At 37.3% G+C, this 22,915-nt stretch overlaps 1 protein-coding gene across 4 annotated transcripts in view; it reads left to right on the forward strand.

Annotated features, from left to right (window-relative positions):
• Nucleotides 1-3,617: 3,617 nt before the first annotated feature.
• The window catches only part of mast1a (microtubule associated serine/threonine kinase 1a), a 71,012-nt gene continuing 51,714 nt past the window's right edge, over nt 3,618-22,915 (forward strand). Inside the window, exons 1-2 of one of the 4 annotated variants that reach the window (XM_032562707.1) lie at nt 3,618-4,831; nt 15,063-15,094. In XM_032562707.1, the coding sequence (XP_032418598.1) occupies nt 4,793-4,831; nt 15,063-15,094 (71 nt within the window). In that variant the 5' untranslated portion in view covers nt 3,618-4,792. Of the gene's footprint in view, nt 4,832-15,062; nt 15,095-21,916; nt 22,335-22,915 lie in introns of those variants that run through there. The other 3 variants (XM_032562708.1, XM_032562710.1, XM_032562709.1) reach the window with 3 other exon arrangements.

Below are 22,915 nucleotides of genomic sequence, written 5' to 3' on the forward strand. Positions count from 1 at the left end.
GGCTCACGAAGACGGGAAATGGGATCGTACAAGCAACGGGCGGATTTAAAAAGGCAGCCATGCCATACCGAGCATCAGGCTGCAGAGAGCTGACCTTGTTACCTCCCACAGGGCATTCTTTGAAAAAGGGGTGACATCATTTTTGAGAGCTCTTGAGCAGTGTAAGAGAAGGTTTTCTGCCCACCAAAACTCTGGCGTGTGCACGCACTGCGCTGCCACCACCTCCCCCCTTCATCTCTCCCCAAATCTCTCAGCACATAATGAACAAAAATATGTAAAATTCATACGCTCTCATTCATTATTTACACTGAAAAGGGAAAAAAAAGAAGCACAGCTTAATGTGGTAGAGGAGCGAGGCAGGCTGCTAACTAGGCTGTCTTTCAAAATATTAATGATCAAATGCGGACATGTTGTTAATCAGTTTTGTTCTTGGAGCATTATTTTTGTCTGTTGTTCACTGGAAGACATAAAAGTACAAATCAGAAAATGATTGAAAATTCATTTTCATTAAAAAGTTAAACTAGATTCATCATTCATTTTTTTAAGCATTTATGTCTTTTAATTTTGAGGAATATGACACACAGTCAATGGAAACTCAATGTTCTATTTCTTAGTTAATTGCAATATTGCATAAGACCAGTGGATTTTAAATGTCAGCCTGCTGAAAGATACAACTCTGTGAAAAAATTAAGAGTCTACTGCACTGAACCCCATTCAAAACCTCTTGATTATTCCACCAGATATTGATTCCTGAACTCTTCCTGAGTTAAAACATTAGTACTGTTGGTTCTTAGTAAAAATAAACTTGTTTTCTTTTAATTATTTGAGGTCTGAAAGCTCTGCATCTTTTTTCATTACTTTGACAACTTCTTCAATTTCAGCAAATAAAAACAAAATTTTTGCTTTTAATTTCAGAGATGGGCTGTCAGTACTTCATAGAATAAAAGAACAATATTCATTTTATTCAAACATATACCTACAAAAAATAAAAACAGAGAAACTGGAAAAAAATTAAGAAACCACTTAAAATGATCAGAGATGTATGTCCATGCTGTGCACTGTGTTCTATTTCTTTAGTAAACAGTGACACAGAAGATAAGAGGACATCGGTCAGAATAAAGGGAATGCCTTTCTTTATGTCTGACACAGAAGTGCTGCTGTTGGTGAGACTTGAGGTAATTCCCACACTGAGAGCGACTGAAGCTTCCAGCTTCATGTTCCCAGTGAGACTGTGACCATTAAGGCCATTGTGTTAAAAGCCTCAATGTAGCCTTCTTTTCTCACCCTACTGGAGTCAGAGTAGCTGTCTGATACTGTAGGTGGAGTGTTATATCCTCACCATCCTTTAAAAAGGTCCCCTTTGACCAACACTTTGCATTTTCATTTCTCTTATTTCATTTGAAAATGCTTAAGTGTGTAAATTCTTCAGTCTGTCACTCTGTTCATTGGGATGGACTTTACTCATGCAGATGCTTGAGTGTTGTTCCCGTGACATGCAAACTGTCGATTCTGCTTTGCCGTCCAATTTGCCGATCAATATTGCAGACAATATGGCAGGGTCATACAGGTCTGGAGATATGAAAATATCGGTATCTGTAACCTGTAAGCTGAGAGTTTTCCTTCTGGTGAAGCTTTCCTAATCAAGCAGACATGCTGAGACATGTTGGACTGGCAAAAAAAAGTGTGAGAAGCCTGAAAATGCTTCGTGTCAGTGAATCTCATATGTCGGGTGGCAGGTGTGCATGTTAAAAAATGCATAACGCTGGGTGCCACTGCATGCACCAGGTTATGCTTATGGTTGATTCAACTCCTAAGCTTAAAAATAACTTCATACAGTCAGCAGGGGCCATCGAGGAAAACTGCTGGGGGAGGTTCAAGTTTAATTTCAATAAAGAGAAGAGTTCAGAAAGAGCCTCAGTGTCTGTCACAAACTGTCATGTTGAACTTCCCGACACACTTCTCTGTTTCTTTTCCACAGGATGACACAGGAAATTCTAAGATTACAAAATTATTACAGTGTAACATGTGAGAATGTTGAGTTATTGATTGTTGTTCACACTAGAGAATGTGTTTCCTCACTTAAGATAAAATTAGTCTTTTAGCTGTTAAGTAGTTTGTGCAATCTAGTCCCCATCTTCTTATATCCAACAGTCATATTTCAAGCAAATATCATAAAAACAATCTAGATAGATAATAGTTTATATATTGCATATATATTTTGTGTCCCGGTTCTACCATTTATCTTTTTCTCACTTCTCAACACATCTGTCTGTCCCCTTTGTCTTCTGAACCAGATGCAGTACATTCCTGCAATTTAATGAAATTAATTTAGCACCTGCTAAATTACGTCACCTGCTCTTTTGTTGGTGAAATTTGCTGTAAGGCAGCCAGGCCCACCACAGAGTTTCAGTTTACTGTCAAAAGAGGATACTTTGAAAGTAATAATGATAAAAAAAAACTAGAATGATACCTAGTTACATTTATCTCAGTATTTATCATAAATATGATTGTCTCTCTCTAGAAGTTCTCAGATCAGTTGAGTGAATGAACAAATAATATAAACACATAAGTGTGTCAATTTTAAAAAAAGTCAAACTGAGATTCCCATTATTGGAATTAAGATTCATGAAAGGATACACATTCAGAGTCTCTTTCCTTCAAGGATAGTTTTAACATTAACCCTTGGATTACCTGTACTCTAATCAAGCTTGTGCACAATGTAGTCTGTTATCACCTGCTCATTACCTTCATTATTTTCTCTACCTTTTGCTGCAATTCCCTCCTCGATGTTCTACCAAAGAAATCAATTGTGAACCTGCAGTGAGTTCAGAATGCTGCTGCCTCATCTGCACAAAAAAGAGAAAGCACATTACTGCATCACTCAAGTCCCTCCACTGACTTCCTGTAGCTTTTAAAATTGATTTTAAGATTTTATTACTTGTTTTTAAATGTCCTATTGCCTTGCAATCCATTTTTGTTCCATCTAAGCTGGCGGTAATCTTTTGGTGATAACTAAGTATCAAATTAGGAGGAAAGATGTCCGCTTTTGGCTACAGATGCTGTAATGCTCTTCTAGAGCAAAAAAGACTCCTAAGACAAATTTTTTATTGTTTCCATTAATTGGATTATATTTTAATTGTGGTTGCATTTATTGGATCTGTACAGCACTTATCGGTTTACATTTGCTGATTACACTTTATTACAATAGAACTTTATTAGGGCTATTGTTGTTTTTTTATTTGTGTCTTTATTTTTCTCTGCAAAGTATTTTGCAAACACTGATAGTGACAAGGTACTATACAAATAAAACTGTTTTTCCCATGTGTTTTTTTGTTTTTGTTACAATTATTTCCAATAATAAAAACGTATTACTAGTATGGAAATGGGACACACTAGTGCCTATGTCCTTGGTTAGAATCTCAGCCTGCTTACCTAATAATGCAGGATCAAATCCATACTTCAGTCCTGTTGTGTCTGGATCAATACTTAGCACAGGGCTCCTTTAGCAAAATTACTAAAATCGTTGTACGGCATTGCTATTTATTAATACGACCTGCATTTCAATATGAATTTGGTACATATGGAAATAAATTATGCTGTTAAAGCATCTCTGTCTGAATCATAGGTGCTCCTCTGTTGTAAACTCATCATACCCCGGGTGGACCGCCTCATCATCACAAGCAGAATGAGAGCCAGCGATCTGTACCTCCTCAGCCTGCCACGGCCTGGTTGCTGAGGGGTTAAAAGTCGTGTGATTGTAGGAAGTGGGTGGTATTGGAGACGAGGATGGAGCGATGTCTGTGTGGCAACATGAGATCCCTTTGAACCGGCGGTACATCGGAGGAGAGCAACCCGGACTGAACGCACCGCTCACCAGATGACAAGAAAATCCGCGTCCCGAGGAAGTAAAACGAGAAGCGATCGTCCTGTTACCACCGCTGCTGTTTGAATCCTGCCGTATGGACGCTGCACACTGGCTGCAGATTGTGTTTGACCGTGCCGTTGTTAGTGCTTAGATGCTCTAACACTGTGTGGATGTGTCATACTATCAAGGCTCCTAGTTAAATGTGCGGCAAGCGTGAACTCTAAATAAATGCGACGAGCGAATATACGAATCTGGACGTGGTTCGACGCTTTAAGAGGACTTCGGGTGTCAGGTGTTTTGTAGGTGAGATACAAGATTCCCCCCCCCCCCCCCCCCCCACCCCATGCTGACAGATGACAGAAGCAGAATTCAATGTCCAACAAACAGATGCGAAGGAATTGTTTTTGTCTTGGATCGTTGCCTGGAAGTGAGGACCTCTGCAAACTTGTTTGTTCTATCTAATCTGTGGTGTAATAACCTTCGGTCTGACCGTCTGGGTTCCTAGCAGAGACTCATCTCTATCACTCAGCTGGACTTCAGTTCATCCCTCTGATCCCTCTATGCAGCCTCCCCACCAAAGAGCAGCCCTGACAGTGGTTCTTGTCTGACAGCATGGATTGTCTGCTCGTGTGGAACACAGGGGCCACACTGTATCATGAACCTTGTTCATAGATGGTTGTCTTTTTGACTGTAAACCAACCCCTCCTCTGCGTTTCTGTTTATAACAACAAACATGATGTTACAGCTTTAGTATATTTTTGTTTTCACCCGAAAATTGGTGTGGGCCCTCAGCGAAGTGTGCAGCTGTGATGGTATATCGTGAACCGTGCTGGTCGGCTGGAAGCAACGCGAGACTTGGAACTCTACGTCCAATATTAAGAACTCAAGACAAGGAGACCCGCCACAGGTGTAACCCGGGCACGCGCCATGGATGATTCTGGTATCATCAGAAGACGAAGATTGCAGGTGAGCAGTTTTTTAAAAATTTTAATTAATTAATTTTTTTAACTCTTTAGTAATTTGTCAGAAATTATAGGTTTATTAGCATGATTGTCAGGTCTTATTGTATTTCATGTATATTATTTTATTCTTTTAGAATGATACACAAACACCGACTTCTTCCCTCGCTAATGAACTAATGATGTTTCTTATTGTCTGAGAAAAAGGCTAACGTGGTTATTTTGGGGGAAAATGGAAGCTGTATAATACTCATACTGTGATAGATTCCAAAGTTGGTGTAAGGAACATATAATTGTTCCTAACACCATCCCCATAACACCATATGGGGAGGTTCTTGACTGGGGAAGCACCAACTCTTCTGGAGTTAGATTTATATTGCAAAACTCAAAATAGACGCCCATTAAAATGTGAATTTAATTGTAACGTTTAATTGTTTTTAAAAGCTTTCAAAGATGCTTTCATTAGTTTCATATTGTTAAACAATACTAAGACAAACAAAAGGCTATTCAATATAATATTTTTTATCAGTCAGTCTGTAACACACAGATCACCACTACCTCACCTCACTCTTCTATGTCTTTGGCTTTGTGTAAATTCAACAATTTTGACCTTAAAAATGTCGAAATCGTGCAGAAAACAAATTGATTTTCTCTTATCATTGTCAGTGATTGCCTCACTTGCCTCCCCTGACTAAACACCACTGAACCCACCAGGTGTGATATTTTGTAGTCACTTTAAAACTTAAACTAATGAAAGAAAACAATTGTTGATGAAGAATACTTCTTTACCCAATTGTCTCAGGTGTGAAATGCAGCCACAGGACGTTTGGTATGTTGTAGAAACACTGTTGAGTAATGCGTCTAGTTGGAAACAGCTCTATTTTATTAAGCCCTTTCTTTGCTGACTAATTGAGAATATCAGGTGAAAAAGGCTAACGTATAAATAATTATTAAAATCTTTAGGAAGCCGTAAACAAGTGGCATCAACCTTTATTAGGTGTTTGCCATTGCTGGAAATGAGTCTTTTACGTCACTGTGTGGAGTAGTAACAGGATTTTTCTTTGTAGTTTTGTTATAATCCAGACAGACTGGAGGATTTTCAAGCATGAGTGGATTTTTTAAGATCACACTGAAGCATTTAAATCAGATTTAAGTTCAGACATCAACTAGGCCTCTCCTAGACATTTTGAGCATTTACAGATGAACTTGCTGGTGTGCTTTGGATCATTGTCCTTCTGCTATTCCCAAGTGAGTTCAACTATTTGATAGCTTGGCATTCTCCTCCAGGACTTTCTGGTGGAGAGCAAAAGTCATGGTTCCATAAATCACAGAAAGTAAATAAAACAGCCCAAAGCCATCATTCTATCTCAGTGTTTAACCTATGACATTCGTTTTCTAAGATGCTACTAGTATGCCTGAAGTGAAGGCATGGACAGCTTCCAAAAAGTTTCTGCTTTGTCAGTCCACATAATGCTTTAACCCAGTGGTTCCCAAAGATTTTCTTCTGGGCCCCCCTATGGATTACTATAAAGTCCCCCCCAAAAATGAAAAAAAAAAAAAAATCAACTGGGCACACACATCGTTCAACCAGACATAAACCTACACACATATTTTGTTTTCAAACTCCACTGAAGTTTATTTCACACTTCAGGTTGCAACAAAACAAACTACAAACCACCTTTACAGTGAAACACTTTTGTGCAGCTGTTTATTTTTATTAATGCATACTGCTTTCCACACCCTCCTCCCTTCCCCTGCAATGGCACTGTGCCCCCCCTAGGGGGCATGCCCCACACTTTGGGAACCAATGCTTTAACCCAAGTTTTGTAGATCATCAATCATATAAGACCAAATAAAACTCCACAGTGAAAGCCTGAAAACAAATATTGAAAATCATGGTCAATATATATGCAGGGGTCATACACAGGAAAGCTCATGTTGGTATAATTAATGACAAAATTAGGCGAGAATCTGTGGTCAGGAATAAGAGCAAGAGGTTCGAGTTCAGATGTCAGAAAGGCTGTAGAGATCTGGTAAGGCAAGGCAGGAATAAAAGTGAAATTGGTGGGAAACTTGGAATGGCACAAGAGGGAGGAAAGGACCATTGGATTTCTACTGGCACAAAGCTGTAGATAATCTGGCAGGAAGGCAGAGACTGAGGAGAGGTTAAATAGTGCATACAGGTGATACTGGGAGACAATTAAGCATGGCTCAGGTGAGTTGAATAAGGCTGATTAGAGAGAGACTTGGCAGGAACAACATGCTGATGTGGAAACAAAATAAAGCATAGGGTTGACATTGGAATAACATGAATCTTTACAGGCAGGAAAGAGATTGCCATGATAACCTTTAGTGAATATACTGTTTTGACTGTATTACTGTTTTTCCCCAAATATATAAACCAAAAGTGGGAACATTATCTAAGTACTTAGATTTAGAAACAAAAATGACAATTAGTCTTGCTGCAGAAAAAATGTATATTGAATCCAAATGCCTAAGTAGAAGGCAACTGGACTTCCTTTGTTTCTTGAATATGTTTAACGTCTCAACCAAAAGGCTTTTAAAAGTGCCTTTAAAAAGTATTCAGCCACTTTTATTGGTTTCACAAATGAATCATGATCAGCAAAACGTGGCTTGTTTGGCATTTTTTAACAAAAAGACTTTAATGTCTAAAGGAAAACTGATTTCTACAAAACAATGACAATTGAATGAAAATATTTAATGTAAAATAAGTGGCTGCTTTAATGTTCACCCCATTGAAGTCAAGATTTAGCAGATGCACCTTTGGCTGCAGTCATAGCACAGAGTCTGTGAGGATGGATCTGAATTAGGCTAGGAAGACTGTGGTTGTCATCATTGTGTCTGCACAAAGCAAAAACATTTCATATTTTATAGGCAAAATATGAATCACACATTTTTAGCTTAAACTCACAATATATGCCTTTGCTTAAATAAAGAACTATGGTAACTCCTGATTTGAGAGTAATACAAAATTTTTTATTGAGATCTTGTTTAAATGTCAGACATTTCGTTATGGATTTAATTTGTTCAACCTAATTTAGCTTCTTTTTAAACACCTACAGTACTTTGGTCACTAATAATTCAGGCACATTTGGCAGAAAACACTGTAGAAGTGATTCAATAGCAAGTTAGAAAAACATTCATACTGGGATAGGTGTCTATATATAAGAAACTTTCATATGTATGCATATAAATCCTCTGTCATGAGGTGCGGTGGTGAAGGTGGTGAGGCAGATGCTGTAGACCCAGGTTGAAGTGAAAGATGGTAATTTTAATAATAAATCATGCTCCAAACAGTCCACAAAGTTCTGGCGGCATGGCTGAGCAGAAGCCAGGGCTCACACCAGTAGCAACAGAAATTATCCTTGGCAAACAAACAGGCAGACAGAAATGACGCGACGAGGACCCGACAAAACACAGAGACACAGGTGAGACTAAATACACAGGAGGTAATTAGGGAACGAGAAACACCTGGGAGTAATCAAAGGGAGACATGACAACACGGAGACTCAGAGACACAGGAAACTCAAAATAAACACACAGAAAAACACGGAACATGACATCCACGGTGTTGAAGTGTTATTCTGGATACATTACCTGAGTTACCAGGTTGTGCATTTGTACCTTAGCCATTACCAGAATCCAGAGTCTCCAGTGTGAATGGACAATATCCGTGCCTCTGTGTACATATGAAATTGACTCCCACCCCAAGTCTGTGCTCTCCATTTTCACTGAAGTGATCAATATCCATATCTCACACAGAGAAGGTCTAAATGTTGAGGATGTGGTGCTGTTGTCAGGCCCATTAGCAAGACATAATGGTGGCCTAAGAGCCTTGTGTGCCCTCAGGGAGGAAGAGCAACCACCAGCAGCAGGACAAGCTGAAAGGCTTGAGGGGTAGTGGGATGGGAGGGGGCAGCATAGACTGGAAGAAGGCAGCAGCTGTGTGCAATGAGAGAAGCTGTTTAAAGGGCTGGGATGTCTGAGTCTGGAGGAGGAAATATAACTTACTCCTTTACATTTGCATGGTGCAGGCTAGACACATGAAAATCATACCAATGCACTTTCTTTAGGAGGATACTAAACAGATGAAGCATGGCCACTTTCTGCTGTTTATCTCTGACTCCTTCATTCAATTAATATTTAAAGTACTTTGTCCCAAGATTTTCACCTCAACCTTTCCTGCAGACATTGTAACCATAAAAGGGGAGGAATTAAAGTGTAATTTTAGTTACAAAATGAAAAAAAAAAAATAAATTAGAGGAAATGGTGATGAATGGATGGGCCACAGCCAGCTTCTATCCTTGGCCTTTGGTAAAAGTATAGCTGTCTCTCAGGTATTGTTGTTAATTTTATCTACAGATTATATTTTTTCTACACAACCAAAAAAATCTAACTTACCAGGATCACTTCTAACAGTAACATGTAGCAACTTATTGAGTTTTTGTTTTAGAAAGAAAAAAACAAAACAGTTTCCAAATGTTCTCAAACCAGATCTGGACGACTTCTGGTCGTTCGGATGTTACGGTGCTGCCTATTTAGTGAAAAAAAAACAAAACAAAAAAACTTAATATATAATATACATTTGAGTTAAACTGTTAATTTGTTACAGCTTAAATAACATTGTATTGCAACGTGATGTAGCTTAAAAAACAAAAGTGATTTTTTGTATCTTTGAGAAATAGCTCAGAGATTTCAGCACACAAGATAAAGATAACACTTTTTTCATCTTTATCTTGATCATGAATGTGAGAATTTTTTAATAAAAACAAGTGTGCTGCCCAACTCTCCTTTTATCACAAAGTAATCTGATCTGCAACCAACCTGGTTGGGTGTGAGATATGGCCTCAGGGTAATAATTTAGTTTGTAATGAAGCCTGTAAAAATAGAAAGTAGTTCAGCTTAAAAGATGATCAGTGCTGTGATCTGCAGCATCAATTGGTGCATTTTATTTGACTGTAACTGTATGACTGTGTCTGAGTGAGGCAAGTTGATTTCATCTCAAGCAAAACATCTTTGTGCAGTTGTAGGTGTTTGTGGAGTGCACTTATGCTTAACCCATATGCTCTTTTACTCACGCTGACAAAGAAAAGCATGTCTCATCCCTCTGTGACGTAGGAGTATATAGTGCTCTATTTACACACACTTGGAAGCATAATTTGTCCAATATTTTGTTCTGGGCAGTGTGCCCATTTCCAATATGCTAAGCACAGGGGATAAGAGTGTGATCACTGCGAGGACCCAGTTCTCTGTGCCAAGTCCTGTCACTCACTGCTTTGTTTTGTCTCAACATGTCCTTCTGATGTCAGTGTTAATCAGAAAAAGTTTGGCTTTGAACTTAGAGAGCTAAGCTGGTAAAAAACAATAAACATATTAGATCCAGGTTGTGTTTTGTGAATAAATTAAAACTTATTACTTCTTGGCTTGAGAAAACAAAATAAGTTATTCACAACCTAATCACTAAAATAGATAAAAATAGAAAGATCCCAGTATTGCAGTTTTAAGATCCATGTGAAACAAATATATAACATACATAACAACACAATTCTAAAGGGTTTGTTAAAAAAACCCAACTAAGATCATTAAACCAAGGAGTATACTGTGCTTTGCAGCCTGCTGTTAGTTTGGCAGTAAAAACAGAGCAGACGCCTTGTAATTTATCCAGAACATTTGCCCCGCATAGTAACATTTTTATGCCTTTGCTTGCTGTCTGTCCTTTGCTTCCCCTCTATAGTTAAATGACAAAAACAGAACACCTGCTTTCAGTTGCAAGGTCTTATACATCAGGATACGTTAGAAATGATCAGAACCCTCATTAGCTGCGTGTCCATTACAAATGTGTGGAAAATGAAAAAAAAAAAACCCACAATTTTGTAATTGGGGTGTTTCCTTTAATTAAGAAACACAATTAAAATCACACGTGAATAAGTTTGTTCTTGCAATAAGTAATTAAAAAACATGCTGCGCCATGATCCTCCAGCTACTTCCTGTCTTCTTCTTTGTGATTTGTGCCAGTGGCGACATCTGGTTGTTGATCATGTGACTCATAATGCAATGTTTCTATTGCTGTACAAACCGATTTTGATGCAAACTCATCCTAGCGCCAAAACCTTTTCTTGAAAATCTAGAGCTTTTATTTTAATTGGCATTTGACGTTTATTTTCAAAATGTCAAATTGCGTAATTATGGTCACTGGAAATGCAGCTACTCTTAAAGACTCTCAGATTCCTCTCAGAAAGTTCCTATCTTAGCTTTTTCTTCTAGGAACTGTGATTAGTTGATACACGGAACAAAGTAAGACACTCACACACAAACAAATACGCCCCAGTTAATAAATAATCAATAAATTGAAGTAATCTTTTTTATACAGTCATAAGGTCCCACTACTGCATTTCCATCAGATCGAGGTCTGGACCTTAGATGAGCTATTGCAACATTTTCAGTGTTTACCTTTTCATTCATTTTGTTGGAAAATTACTGTTGTATTGTGCATGTTGATGATCCAGTTTGCTACTTGTTCATTAGTTATTAGTTGTCTCTTGATTATTTTGGTTTACATGCAAGTTTGTGATGGGCTTTGCCCCTCCAGGAACTGGACAACTTGCCATAATTACTCTACTTCAATGCTGCTTACGAACATTTGACCAAAAGTTTGTGACATTAAGCTTATCCGCAAAGCAGGACAAGTCCACCTTCTTAGAATTGCTTAAAATAAATAAATCCAGGTGATTTGAAGTAACCTAGTTAAAAGTTGGACTTAAATAAGATTCAGATGCTGTGGCATCACTTTAAAGAGGTTATCTGGTTACTCTAAATTGTGAATAAATTAAGTTAAATCTGGAAGAAGAGTGAGTCATTACTAGTTATTGTCAACACTTGATTGTAGTTGTTGCTCCCAAAGATGGTGCATCCAGTTATTAAGTTTACAGAGCAATAACTCTTGAATAGCTTTCCCCTTAATAAATAAAATCATCATTTGTAAACCTTTTTTTTAGCCTCATTATGAAGAAGTTGTGGTCTGATAAATGTAGGCACACAGAGTAATGTCTGATGTCCCTTTTCCATGCCCTAATTATAACAGGATTTGCAACAAAATGCTGTTGTAGAAATCTTTGTCTTCATTCAAAGTGCTGCAAAAACCAGTGCCGGGGGGTCTTGAAAACCCACTAATAATTGACAAGTAGGGAGTAGGAATGTGTTGACCTTCATCTCTGGCACAAAATTGTTTATATAGTTATACAAGAGAATCTGTCACATCTGTCATTGTGTCCAGAGTCATGAATACTAATAGTAGATTTTATTATGAACCGTTTGGAGGTCTAGATGTAACCTTCTAGTTGTAACTGATCATTTTCTTTCACTCTTCTAGAATAAATACTTTCTGGATTCATGGATCTGGAGTATGGGTAAAGGAATAATGCTCAAAACTTTAATGCATTATTGTTATTACTTGAATTCTGACAGATAGAAATGATGGGATGACCAGTACCATGGCAACAGCGCACACAATGTCTGTGGATTGGACAGACTTTGAGAGGGAGCAGGTGTTGGCGGCTTTATCCATTAGCCAGGCATATCACCCCATATCCAAACACACAAACACACACCCATGCACACGCGCACACGCCGGCACACGCACACACACACCCCAATGCACACACACATGCGCACCCCCACGCACACACACACGGACAAGACTCCTATGGGGCTCTCTCTGAGTCACCCTGGCCAAGCTTACTTCCTCTTGATGATGTAGTGTATTAGCATCTCAGAAAGAGCTCACCATAACAGATGATCTCACTCTCATTGAAAAAAAGGTTGATGTGCTCTTCTAAAAATGTTAGGATGCAACTCTAAGTGGTTTTTAATCTCTAACGTTTTAAATTTAATTAACTGAATGTCAAACAGAGGAGACTGCACATTTTCCTAAAATTTTTATTTTAGTTTTGAAATAATAATAATAAAAAAATCGGTAACACTTTATTTGACGGGGTGTGCATAAGACTGACATGATGCTGTCATAAACATGACATAACACCTGTCATGAACATGAAGGAGTCTTTATGAATGTCTATGACTGTTGTCATGAAGTGTCATTCAGTAAATAATGGCACTTTTAAGGCAAAGTTGCTTTAAAAGATGCATTGAAAGTCCATTAAAAGTCCCAACTTTGCATTATTTTGTAAATAATGACACTTTAATGCATAGTTGGCACTTTTAATGTGCTTTCAATGCAACTTTTAAAGCAACTTTGCATTAAAAGTGTCATTATTTACCGAATGACACTTAATGACAACGGTCATAAACATTCATAAAGACTCCTTCATGTTCATGACAGGTGTTATGTCATGTTTATGACAGCATCATGTCTCTTATGAACACCCCGTCAAATAAAGTGTTACCAAAAAAACTCATGTATTGATCTTGACAGGATGGTAAAGACAGAACATAGTATGTTTATTAAATTAAAGTAGCTAAAGTAGTCAAACTCATTAAACTTTACCACTTTTTGTCACAACTACAAACTTTAGTGTAATCTAGTAAAATTTTAGACTAACAAAAACCAGAACAAAATTATGAAGTGAAAGTAAAGTGATTCATGGTTATAGTTTTTTTTAAGAAATAAAAATAGAAAACGTTTAGCATCCTTTTTCAGGTCTCCTGAGTCAATACTTTGTAAAACCACCATGTGTTGCAGTTGCAACTGTCTCTACCAGCTGAGCACATCTACAGATACATTTTCCCCATTTTTCCATGCAAAATAGCACGACCTCAGTCAGATAAGGTGAAAACAGCAATTTCAAGTCTTGCCACAGATTTCCAGCTTGTTTTAGTGCTGGACTTTGACTGAGCCAATCTAAAATGAAAATATGCTTCATCTGTTGTGATCATCATTTTCACCTGTTTTTATTTTTATTTTTGTGGCCTTTTTATGCTTTGTCATTTGCTTTTATTTTGTATCACAGTCATGCCTTTGTGTCTTTCTGCGTCATTTGAGTGAAAGCAAAATCCACAAACATTAACTTCTTCTTTTTTTGTAAAGCCATCAAGCAGTATAAAATGTCTTGATAAGTAAAGTATGGCAGGCTGGCAATAGAAATTGAGTCATCTGATCTTATATAAACTGAATGTTCAATGGTTTTAAATTACAAACAGATGGACAGCAAGCAGTGTACAGATTCATTGCAGCAGAACCTAATCACATCAGGGTCGTTGCTGTTGTTTCCCAATGTCATAAATATAGCAGCAACAATTTTTCTATTGACTTTTGCTCCACTCAACCTGCTGGTTCCTGAAGCTTTGAAGTCTCAGAGCACTTAGGATGGATCGGTTTCCAGACGGCCTTTCACCCACTCCAGACATGAATGGAGACGTTTCAAAACAACATCAGAATGGAGTTAAACTCAAATTAATCTAAACACTAAATTGCATCCAGTGATTTCAAGTATTTACAATAATGCGTTACTTCTTTGATCTCAGATGTTAATTTGTATAATTGTTTAAAGACTTTATTGTTGATTTATTTGGCTAAAGCTGGTCAATTACTGTCACTTGGTTTTATGGAAGACATGCCAGGGGACATACCTACAGTAGGTCGGTGGATTTAGGTCTTTTGAATATTGTCTTGTATGAGTATTGTTATTGAATTCCTTGCTCTGTTATTAGCTGTTTAAAGTATTGTTCTTTCTCGCATTTTGTTAAGAGAACAACAAAATGTATAAAGAGAAAGGATAGAGTCATATTTTAGGCACATTTTATTGCAAAGAGAAACAGGAAAGTAAAAATAGAAATAGGCCTTCTTTGCATCATCTGTGCTTAGGACTCAAACCTGATTGAGCTGCAATGAGGCCTTTTGTTTATAACAAAAATATTGTCAAAAATAATGTGCTAGGTGAAGAAAATTAATTAGCTTTAAAACGTTTTTGAAAGTGCAGTATAAAGTCAAACTGCTTTCCTTATTGCATCTAACTATGGCCAAGATTTAAAAAATTGTACCCTCTGTAACACAGATGTAAAATTTCCTTAGCTGGTGCAAAGTGATCATAGTCAAACATGTTTTTGTTTTTCCTTGCCATGACCTCAAGCATGGCAAGCTTGAAGTTTATTCCTCCTGTAAACTGAGGGCACCGCCATCTATTTCATCCTATCTGAAATTGATCTAACCTGGATTATCTGTTTTCTCTCCCTCCGCCCTCCTGATTTGTCTTCCTCACCAGAAGGATTTACCTCTGCCCCGAAAAAGTAGCAGGTAAGATCAACTTTCTTCTTCTTTGAGTTAGGCTACGTAAAGTACAGTACATGGGTGCTTTTAAAGTTTATAGGATACATAAGGCATCTTCAAACTGTTTTTTGTTTTTTTTTGGCTGAAAATTGTCACACAACTATTCATAAAATAGATTACATTACTGTGCTTTAGCTGTTGCTATAAATATATTCTCACTACTTACAGCATGTCTCTAATTTCAAAATGTGAAGGCGTTGTGTGAGGTGTTATTAAGACAGAATGTGCTCATTTTGAGCCATATCTTCTCAGCAGAATGGACATTTCCTGCTGTGTTTGCTTTTTCTTGCAGCATGCAATGTCACACTATTTATTTATGAAAGAGAAAGGACAGAATTAATTGAGCTGATGTTTTGAGTTTTCTAAAATCTGGTCCCTTTTCTTCTGACTTGTGCTGAAAAGCTTAATGTCCCAAAGGAGTTGATCAGTAGTGGCAAAGAAAATATGACACAGTTTGTAAGAATCTTTAGAATTTGGACTTGACTAAGTAAAGTGCATGACTTTCTTTCTTTTTTTGGTTGATGAATTGTTCTTGCCTGCATCTACTTGCATGCATTAATATTTCAGTGTTTTTGTTGTAGTCAGATTTTCTGATATTCATAAGATTGTGTCTTTATTCAGTGTACATCAGGTGAGTTTCATTTGTCGGATTGATCCATTTTTAGTTGACAGTTTTTAGCCTCTTGTGAAGAGAACTGTCTCCACTGACTGCAAGTGTCTTTGGATATTTTGGGTGGCTTGATAAGGAGTCATTTAAACAAGATAATCTGGCTAGAACTGGAAAATCTATCAAACATAAACCTAATATAAAGTGATCCTTGTAGAAGAAACTATTGCAGTCTATTTTTGAATTTCTCTTGCTATTTCCTAGTAAATTTCAATTTAATTGGATACAATTTTCTTGCATCAAATCAACTTCCACATTCCATCTGAATGACTTTACCTGTAATAGTCTGTAATAGTTCTTGGACAACATGAATGTAACATTTTATCACAATATTTTGTGATATTTATTGTAAAAACATGAAGATGAAAAAAAAATCTATTTACAACTTCTTTTCAGTCACTTTTAGGTAACTATGACTACAAACAGAAATACTGTTTTTAAAAACACTTCCATTTATATTTACTGATGTTCTCATGGAAACCAACAGAGAAAATAGCAATATATATATATATTTCGTGGATTTACTGCATCTTGTCTCTTTGTTATATTTACATAAAGACTTGACCAGTTTTCTTCCAAAAAAATTGCAATCTGTAATAATTTAACCATGTGCAGTTGCACTCATTCACAGAATAGTGAACTATGCATCATATTTAAACATTTAAATTACAAATTGCGTGCCCCATCATCCTCTTGCTAAAAACAATCATGTTTACACTAAAGATTCAACAAAAAAGATAAAACGATTTATTTTTTGATCTTTTTTGGTTGATGATAGGCCAGTAAAACATGGAAAACTATCAAAAGCAACAACTCTCCCAATTTTCAGTCTGAAAATGCTTAAGTCAATAGCATGTTTCCTATTGGTTCTGTTTTGAGTTCAACAATTCATCAGATGAAGCTCTGAGAACTTAATCTAATGGAAATTAACTATAAAATCCTTAAAAATTCCCTCAAGGAAAATTGTAGATCTGTATCAGCTAGATCCTGACTGCTGCATCTCCAGATGATTCCTATGTGCTTCCCATTTTCAAACATTTGGCTTTTATTGAGTAGAAAGCACAGAAGCTGAGCTACAAATGAAGACAAATAGCTTTTTTTTTAAAGATCCAGACTCTCTCCTGCTTTGTAATAGGAAGTCATGGTCAAGTGGGGTTATTGTGCTCTGCCTGCCTTGTCTTTCAACTTCAGCATGTTTCAGCTTTGTGTGAGGCCTTTCACTTGGAGAGCTCCTCTGCCGCCCAATCTGTTGCACCAGTGAACTGTGCGATGAACAGTCAGCCGCGGGAGAGCTGTGCTTTCACCCCAATGGCCTTTCTGGATGGGGGGGTCAGAGGGTTCAAGAAGAGAGGGGAATACAGCAGTGTTCATGGTGAACGTGTATTTTTTAAAAAGATTTTCCTAGTTTCAAAAATATCACATTAATCAATAGCTGTCAGTGAATAACAGACAGGTTGTGTTAGTTTAGAGCTATTCCTTGACTCAAGAGAGAGAAGTCTCTTAGTTGTGATTTTAACCTCTTGTCCTAGCTTCTCCTTTCAAACATCAACATTAAATCCAGTTATTGACATTGTGTAGCAGCTTTACAATATATGTCCAATGTTTGTCCGAGAGAAACAGACAAATCTGGCTTCAATTAACACATGCATTCATTAAGTGATTAATATTGAAGCTTTGCAATTTGTTTGTATGTATAATTTAGAAAGGAGTGTGATTAAATTATCATTGAAAAATAAATTTAAATGTAGTACTTAAGGGTAAAAGTATTTGTATTAGACAGCTTCAGCAGATAAACTGTGAAGTATTTGTTAAAAAGAAAAACAAGCTAGTTTTTAGTCTCTGTCCATGGTGCTGAAATACCGTCTATTCTTTAAAAAGCATCTATGAAATAGGATCAAGGACTTCAATTGCTTTTGCTCCCACTATTTCATTTAATTGTGAGACTGTAAAGCAGCAATCTTTTTCTTAATTTAAATCACAAATTTGTTTTTACTTCTGCTTCTGCTGGCCAAGTTTGGGCTCACAAACAAAGACTGACTCGGTTTCACACACACACTCAAATTATTAACTTCAAAGGACATAAAATAACAAAATGCACAAATATATGTGTATGTATGTACACATATATATGAGTATATGTATGTACCGATAGTTTGGAACAAATACAGTGCAAATGTGTGTATTTTTTACTTGACAGAAAATCAGGAAATAGAGTCTCTGCTTGGCTTACTTCCAAACATCTATGTACAAGGACTATCTCAGTACATACATTTTCTGTCTGCATGTAGCTGTAACTATGAAAAAAATGTTTTATTGATTGTTTCCCATGCTTACATTTACAGACAACAGTCTGTCTAAATTGGTGACTGATCAGGGATATCAAGATGCATTAGCCAAAGAGTAACAGGCTTAAAAACTTCAAATTCTACTCACAAAATCCTCCCGTATTATTGAAATAACCAGTGAGTGAGAAGGTAGTTTGCATAGGCAGCTGACAACCCTACAATGAGTTGAAAGGACAATTTTCCAATTCAAATTCCAGTAACATGTTCTTGTTGATGTTTAGCTTAAATAATTTTTATTGTTTTAATAGTTGATAATTGAAAATAATTTTTTTCTTCCCACCATCTTTTAGCAATTCACTGTTCTTTGAAGCACAGCATTGAGTTCCTTTGAGGTGAACAAACAAGCACAACTGGAAATTAAAATGATGCTGTCTCTTTAAAAACGGGAGCCAAAGGGCATCACTGTGCAAAACTGCTCCATCAGTGTAATAAAATAAACGTGTGTACGGATACATGCTGAATTTGTCGCTCACAGTTTGGTTGCCTTCATGTGAGTGCATGCTGGTGCATGGAACTCATGTGTGTGCTCCTAATTGCAGTCAGTGGACAGGAGTGTGTGTGCGTTTTGTCAGTGACCTGTGACCTTTGTGGTGGAGTGGCAGATGTCACAGCCAGACATGAGGGAGACTATAGAGCCGGAAGTTCACAATCAGCTCCCCCCTCCTTTATGTGGTGCTGCTCCTGCTGTTGTATTTTTCTCATTAAGTCCTGCTATGGGTGAAGTTTTGTGCTGTCAGTTTAACTGTTATGGAAAAAGACAGCCAGGATAACAAATAAAAGATTTAATGTTTCAGAAAAGCACTGACACTCAGGAACACTAGTCCCATCTTCTGTATGATATCATGATCCTCATCACCGTCTCTGACCTCCCACTGTGCTACAGTGATATCACCCCCTTCCCTCCCTCTGCCCTCCTCTTCTCTCCCATGTATATTTCATCCATCCAGACTCCCACATTAGAGACAGCATCCATTATTGAATTACTCCCTTCAGCACTACTGTGCAACTGTCACCCGGCGTCAGCTTTAACATTTGGTGGATTGGTTTCAAAGGGAGGGACAGAGGGAATATGTGCGCACATACAGCAGAGTGACATCTCTTGGTCGGACACTGAAGAGCAGCTCCGGTGTTGCAGACAATACCTGGATTCATGCAGGGTGGCAACTTGCTTCTTAGAAAAATTTTAACTATGTTTGTGTGAAACTGTGCACTTTTTTTAGTGCTGTCAATTGATTCAAAAGTGTAATCAGATTACTCACTAGCACTGTGAATAATCTTGGTTATTCACTATGCTTAACTTTGCATAGTGTGTTATGCAACTGAGCACACCAGTGTGACTGTCCTTGCTTATTTTTCGCACCTCTACATTGTTGAGGGCAATACAAAACCGCGTTACCTGCTGTAATCTAGGTAACGCGTTAAACTTTTTAGATCAATAGCATGCTTTAACATGTTAATGTTAATCTTAATTTCTAAGATTATAAATTGCTGTCTTGATATTCTACCAGCTGCTCCTTATTGTAGGACTGATAGTAAACTTAGAGGAGTTCATGATTTGCTTCTCTCAAGTTGAGGAGTAATCTGCCCTTGGAAATTAGACAGGTGTCTTCTTGTAAATCTCTTCTGGAAACCCATTGTTTACCCTGGGATTAGACACCATGAGAGATGTTTTTAAGAGATTCTTCTGTAGATTTTTTAAAAATTATTTTTTATTATGAGGTTGTTTACTTGTGTATTGTGTGTTATAATGAGGTTTTGTTCATAACTTATTCAACCATTGAGCACTTTGGTCCCGTACTGTGTGTCTCATGTGCTTTATAAATAAAGTTGGGTTGGCTTGAGTAAATACAAACTGTAGTTTTCAACTGATGACTTAATTTATTATGAGGGAAGACACACAAGACCTTGGGTGCTTTATATACTTTGTGGTTCTTTTGTGATATCTTTGAGTACTTTTATAGTAGTGTGTTTTAGTCTACTTCATGTTGATTTGACTGGTCAAATCAAACTTTGCTGAAATAAAAAGGGAACTACCATTTGTGTTTACTCATTTAAGGTCACTATTATCAGATTTCAGAATTTGTTTATTGACTTGAAAATATTGCGTTTAGCCAAAAGCAAAAGGCAAAAATCTGTAAGGGGACAATCAGTTTTTCACGGCACAGCAGATCATTACAGAAAATATCTCAGAACAGATCTCGAGGTACCTACGAATTACTTATGGAAGATGAGCCCATTTTTTATAAATGTTAGTCACATAGAAGTAATTGGCATGTTTGTAACATTTTTGAACTGCAGATGAACTGATTTCATGGTTATGCAGCAATAAATATCAGTCAAGGGAATGACTCAGAACAATAACATCCCCCTGTTTATAGTAATCAAGTAATATGCCACTCAGTAAACTACAGTATGTGACTCAATTGTGTACTTTTTAAAAAAAATGTCTGTAGATGTTCTGTGCTTCAGTTATCTGCTTCCATTTTGCTTTTTAATAAGAACTGCATCATTTGTGTCACTCCACAGACTGCTGATTAAATACTGTGACTGCCAATGATGAAAAAGCAGTTAATTATTGGTAGCAAAAAAATTATAATCCCATTCCACTGAAATTAGTTTTGTTTTTTCCCTGTATCCCATATGTCTATAAAGTATTTTCTTCAGATTTATCCATGGCTTATTTATGTTTAACCATGAAGTATTGTTAGACTGATCCTATATTATCATTAGTGGGATATTGATGACAGATGTAGTGTTGTATAACAATAGTACTCTGAAGAAGTTGATGTAGGTGACACAGTAAACTAAAGGTCAGCAAAACTGAGAATCAATTTTCTTCAATTACTGTCACATTGTTTCATACATTGTTGGCATATTGAAAAATATGTTTTCTTCTGCACATTCAGAGGGACATGAATTTCTGTCATGTCTGAATTATTTGTCTGGCTTTTGAGGCACTTTCTTCTGAATTTTGTGTGTCTGCAGGGATAAGGGATGTAAAATTTAGATCCTGCTGTACCAGGCATCATTGTCTCTTGACTTGTTTTCATATTCAAGGTCAACTGAGAAAGTGAGGGTAAAAGTGTGAAATTAGTGTGCAACTGTGTGGGAAGGCAATGCTAAAGCTTAATTGCTTTGTCTTATTATGCCAATGCAAAACAACAGTGTAACAGAGGTATTAAGATATTCTATCTATAAAATAATCTGAAATATAAACATCCTTATTTTTTACTCTCTTTTTCATTTTAGAAATAAATGCGTAACAAATCTCATCACACAAGATGTCCCCATATTAAAAAGTCATAATATTTCAAACTGAAACTACGTCAACGAGATAGCGCTATATCAGTTTAAGCTGTAACTGTGAGCCTTGATATCACAGTAAGTGGTTTAGTCTTGACATATTCTTGAGTCGTTGTCTTGCTGTGTTGACAGTCAGCTGTCAGCCGCATAAACATCAAAGAAGATCCCACCACTTTTAAATACATTTTTAGAAATATTTTTGCCGAAGAAAGGAAAAATGTTAAGTTCACGTGAGTTCATCAGCATTAATTATGCTGATACGCTCATCAGTCTTTTATGCCACTAATACTATATTAGTCAGTTTCCTTTTTACTTCTCCCACTGGTTTTCCTTCAAATTCACACATTTCTCCAATAGTTTATTGACATACTTCTGTTTTGATGATGATGAGAGCAAACACATGCTCTCTCACTCCCTCTCTTTTTGTGTGCCTAACTCCCTAACTCCCCCCTTTGTCACTGTACACTTCCTGGCTTGGCACGATACCCTTGAGATCATCCCCACAGTCCTCTCTCCTTTAGAGAGGGATGCTCGACAGCCTGCTCTCTCTGTCTGCCTCTGCTCTCCTTGTTTAAATTCTAATCTGCTTGCAGCTGTAACACAGATGACACCTCCAAGTCTTTTTTTTCACTTTTTTCACGGACCCCTGAAGAAATACTCATTTGTGCAGAGTCTGTGGGAGCAATAAGGGACAGTTTGAAGCTGTGTTTGTGTGTGTAAGTGGCCAAGGGAAGATGTCATGCCAGCGTGGAGCGTAATTGCTGCTTCTTGACTGCCTCTTTCTGTGTGTGTGTGTTTATTTCTGTAAAAAGCAATTGTGGCTGTGCTGCTCTCATGTTTATCTGCCAACACATCATTCTGCTGCGAGAAACATGTTTCGACGAACAAAAAGGTAAACGGCGACGTTCTGTCAACGTGCATTCTTTGTGACCGTTGTGGTGCCCTTCTGTTGTAGCTGTTTGTTGAGGTTGTGTTTTTTCCATGATGTTTCCGTGGTCACTGCCAGCTCTCATGCTGTCTCACAGTTGTCCCCTGTCTCCATTTAGCTTCAGCAATATGCCATGTGCTTATGTGTGTGTCTTTTTGTCCTTATGTGTTTATCAGCTGTATTCTTGTTGCACACAGCATTGTGCAAAATACAACGCCATGCCCTTCAGGGTAATTGAAGTACAGTATTTGGTTTCAAAAGCTATGTATTTTCTCCGTGTGTGCTCTCATATGCAAATGCAATGAACATGTGACACATGAATTTATATTCATGTTGAGCTACATTGTAATAATGCTGAAGCATTTTGTTTCAGTTTATGATTTGTGTACTTGTCTCTCTTTATGCATGCATAATGTGTTTGTACTTGGTGGTAGCCTGTGTGTCAGAGATAGAAATATGGAGAGAAAGCATTATTTTCAGTGTCCAGAGAGTGCTTGCAGAGAGCCAACAGCGGGCAGTGCGTGAGTGCTGTCTTCCTGGCTCAA

The sequence above is a fragment of the Xiphophorus hellerii genome, chromosome 5 (assembly GCF_003331165.1).
Source record: "Xiphophorus hellerii strain 12219 chromosome 5, Xiphophorus_hellerii-4.1, whole genome shotgun sequence".
In the NCBI taxonomy this organism is placed as follows: domain Eukaryota; kingdom Metazoa; phylum Chordata; class Actinopteri; order Cyprinodontiformes; family Poeciliidae; genus Xiphophorus; species Xiphophorus hellerii.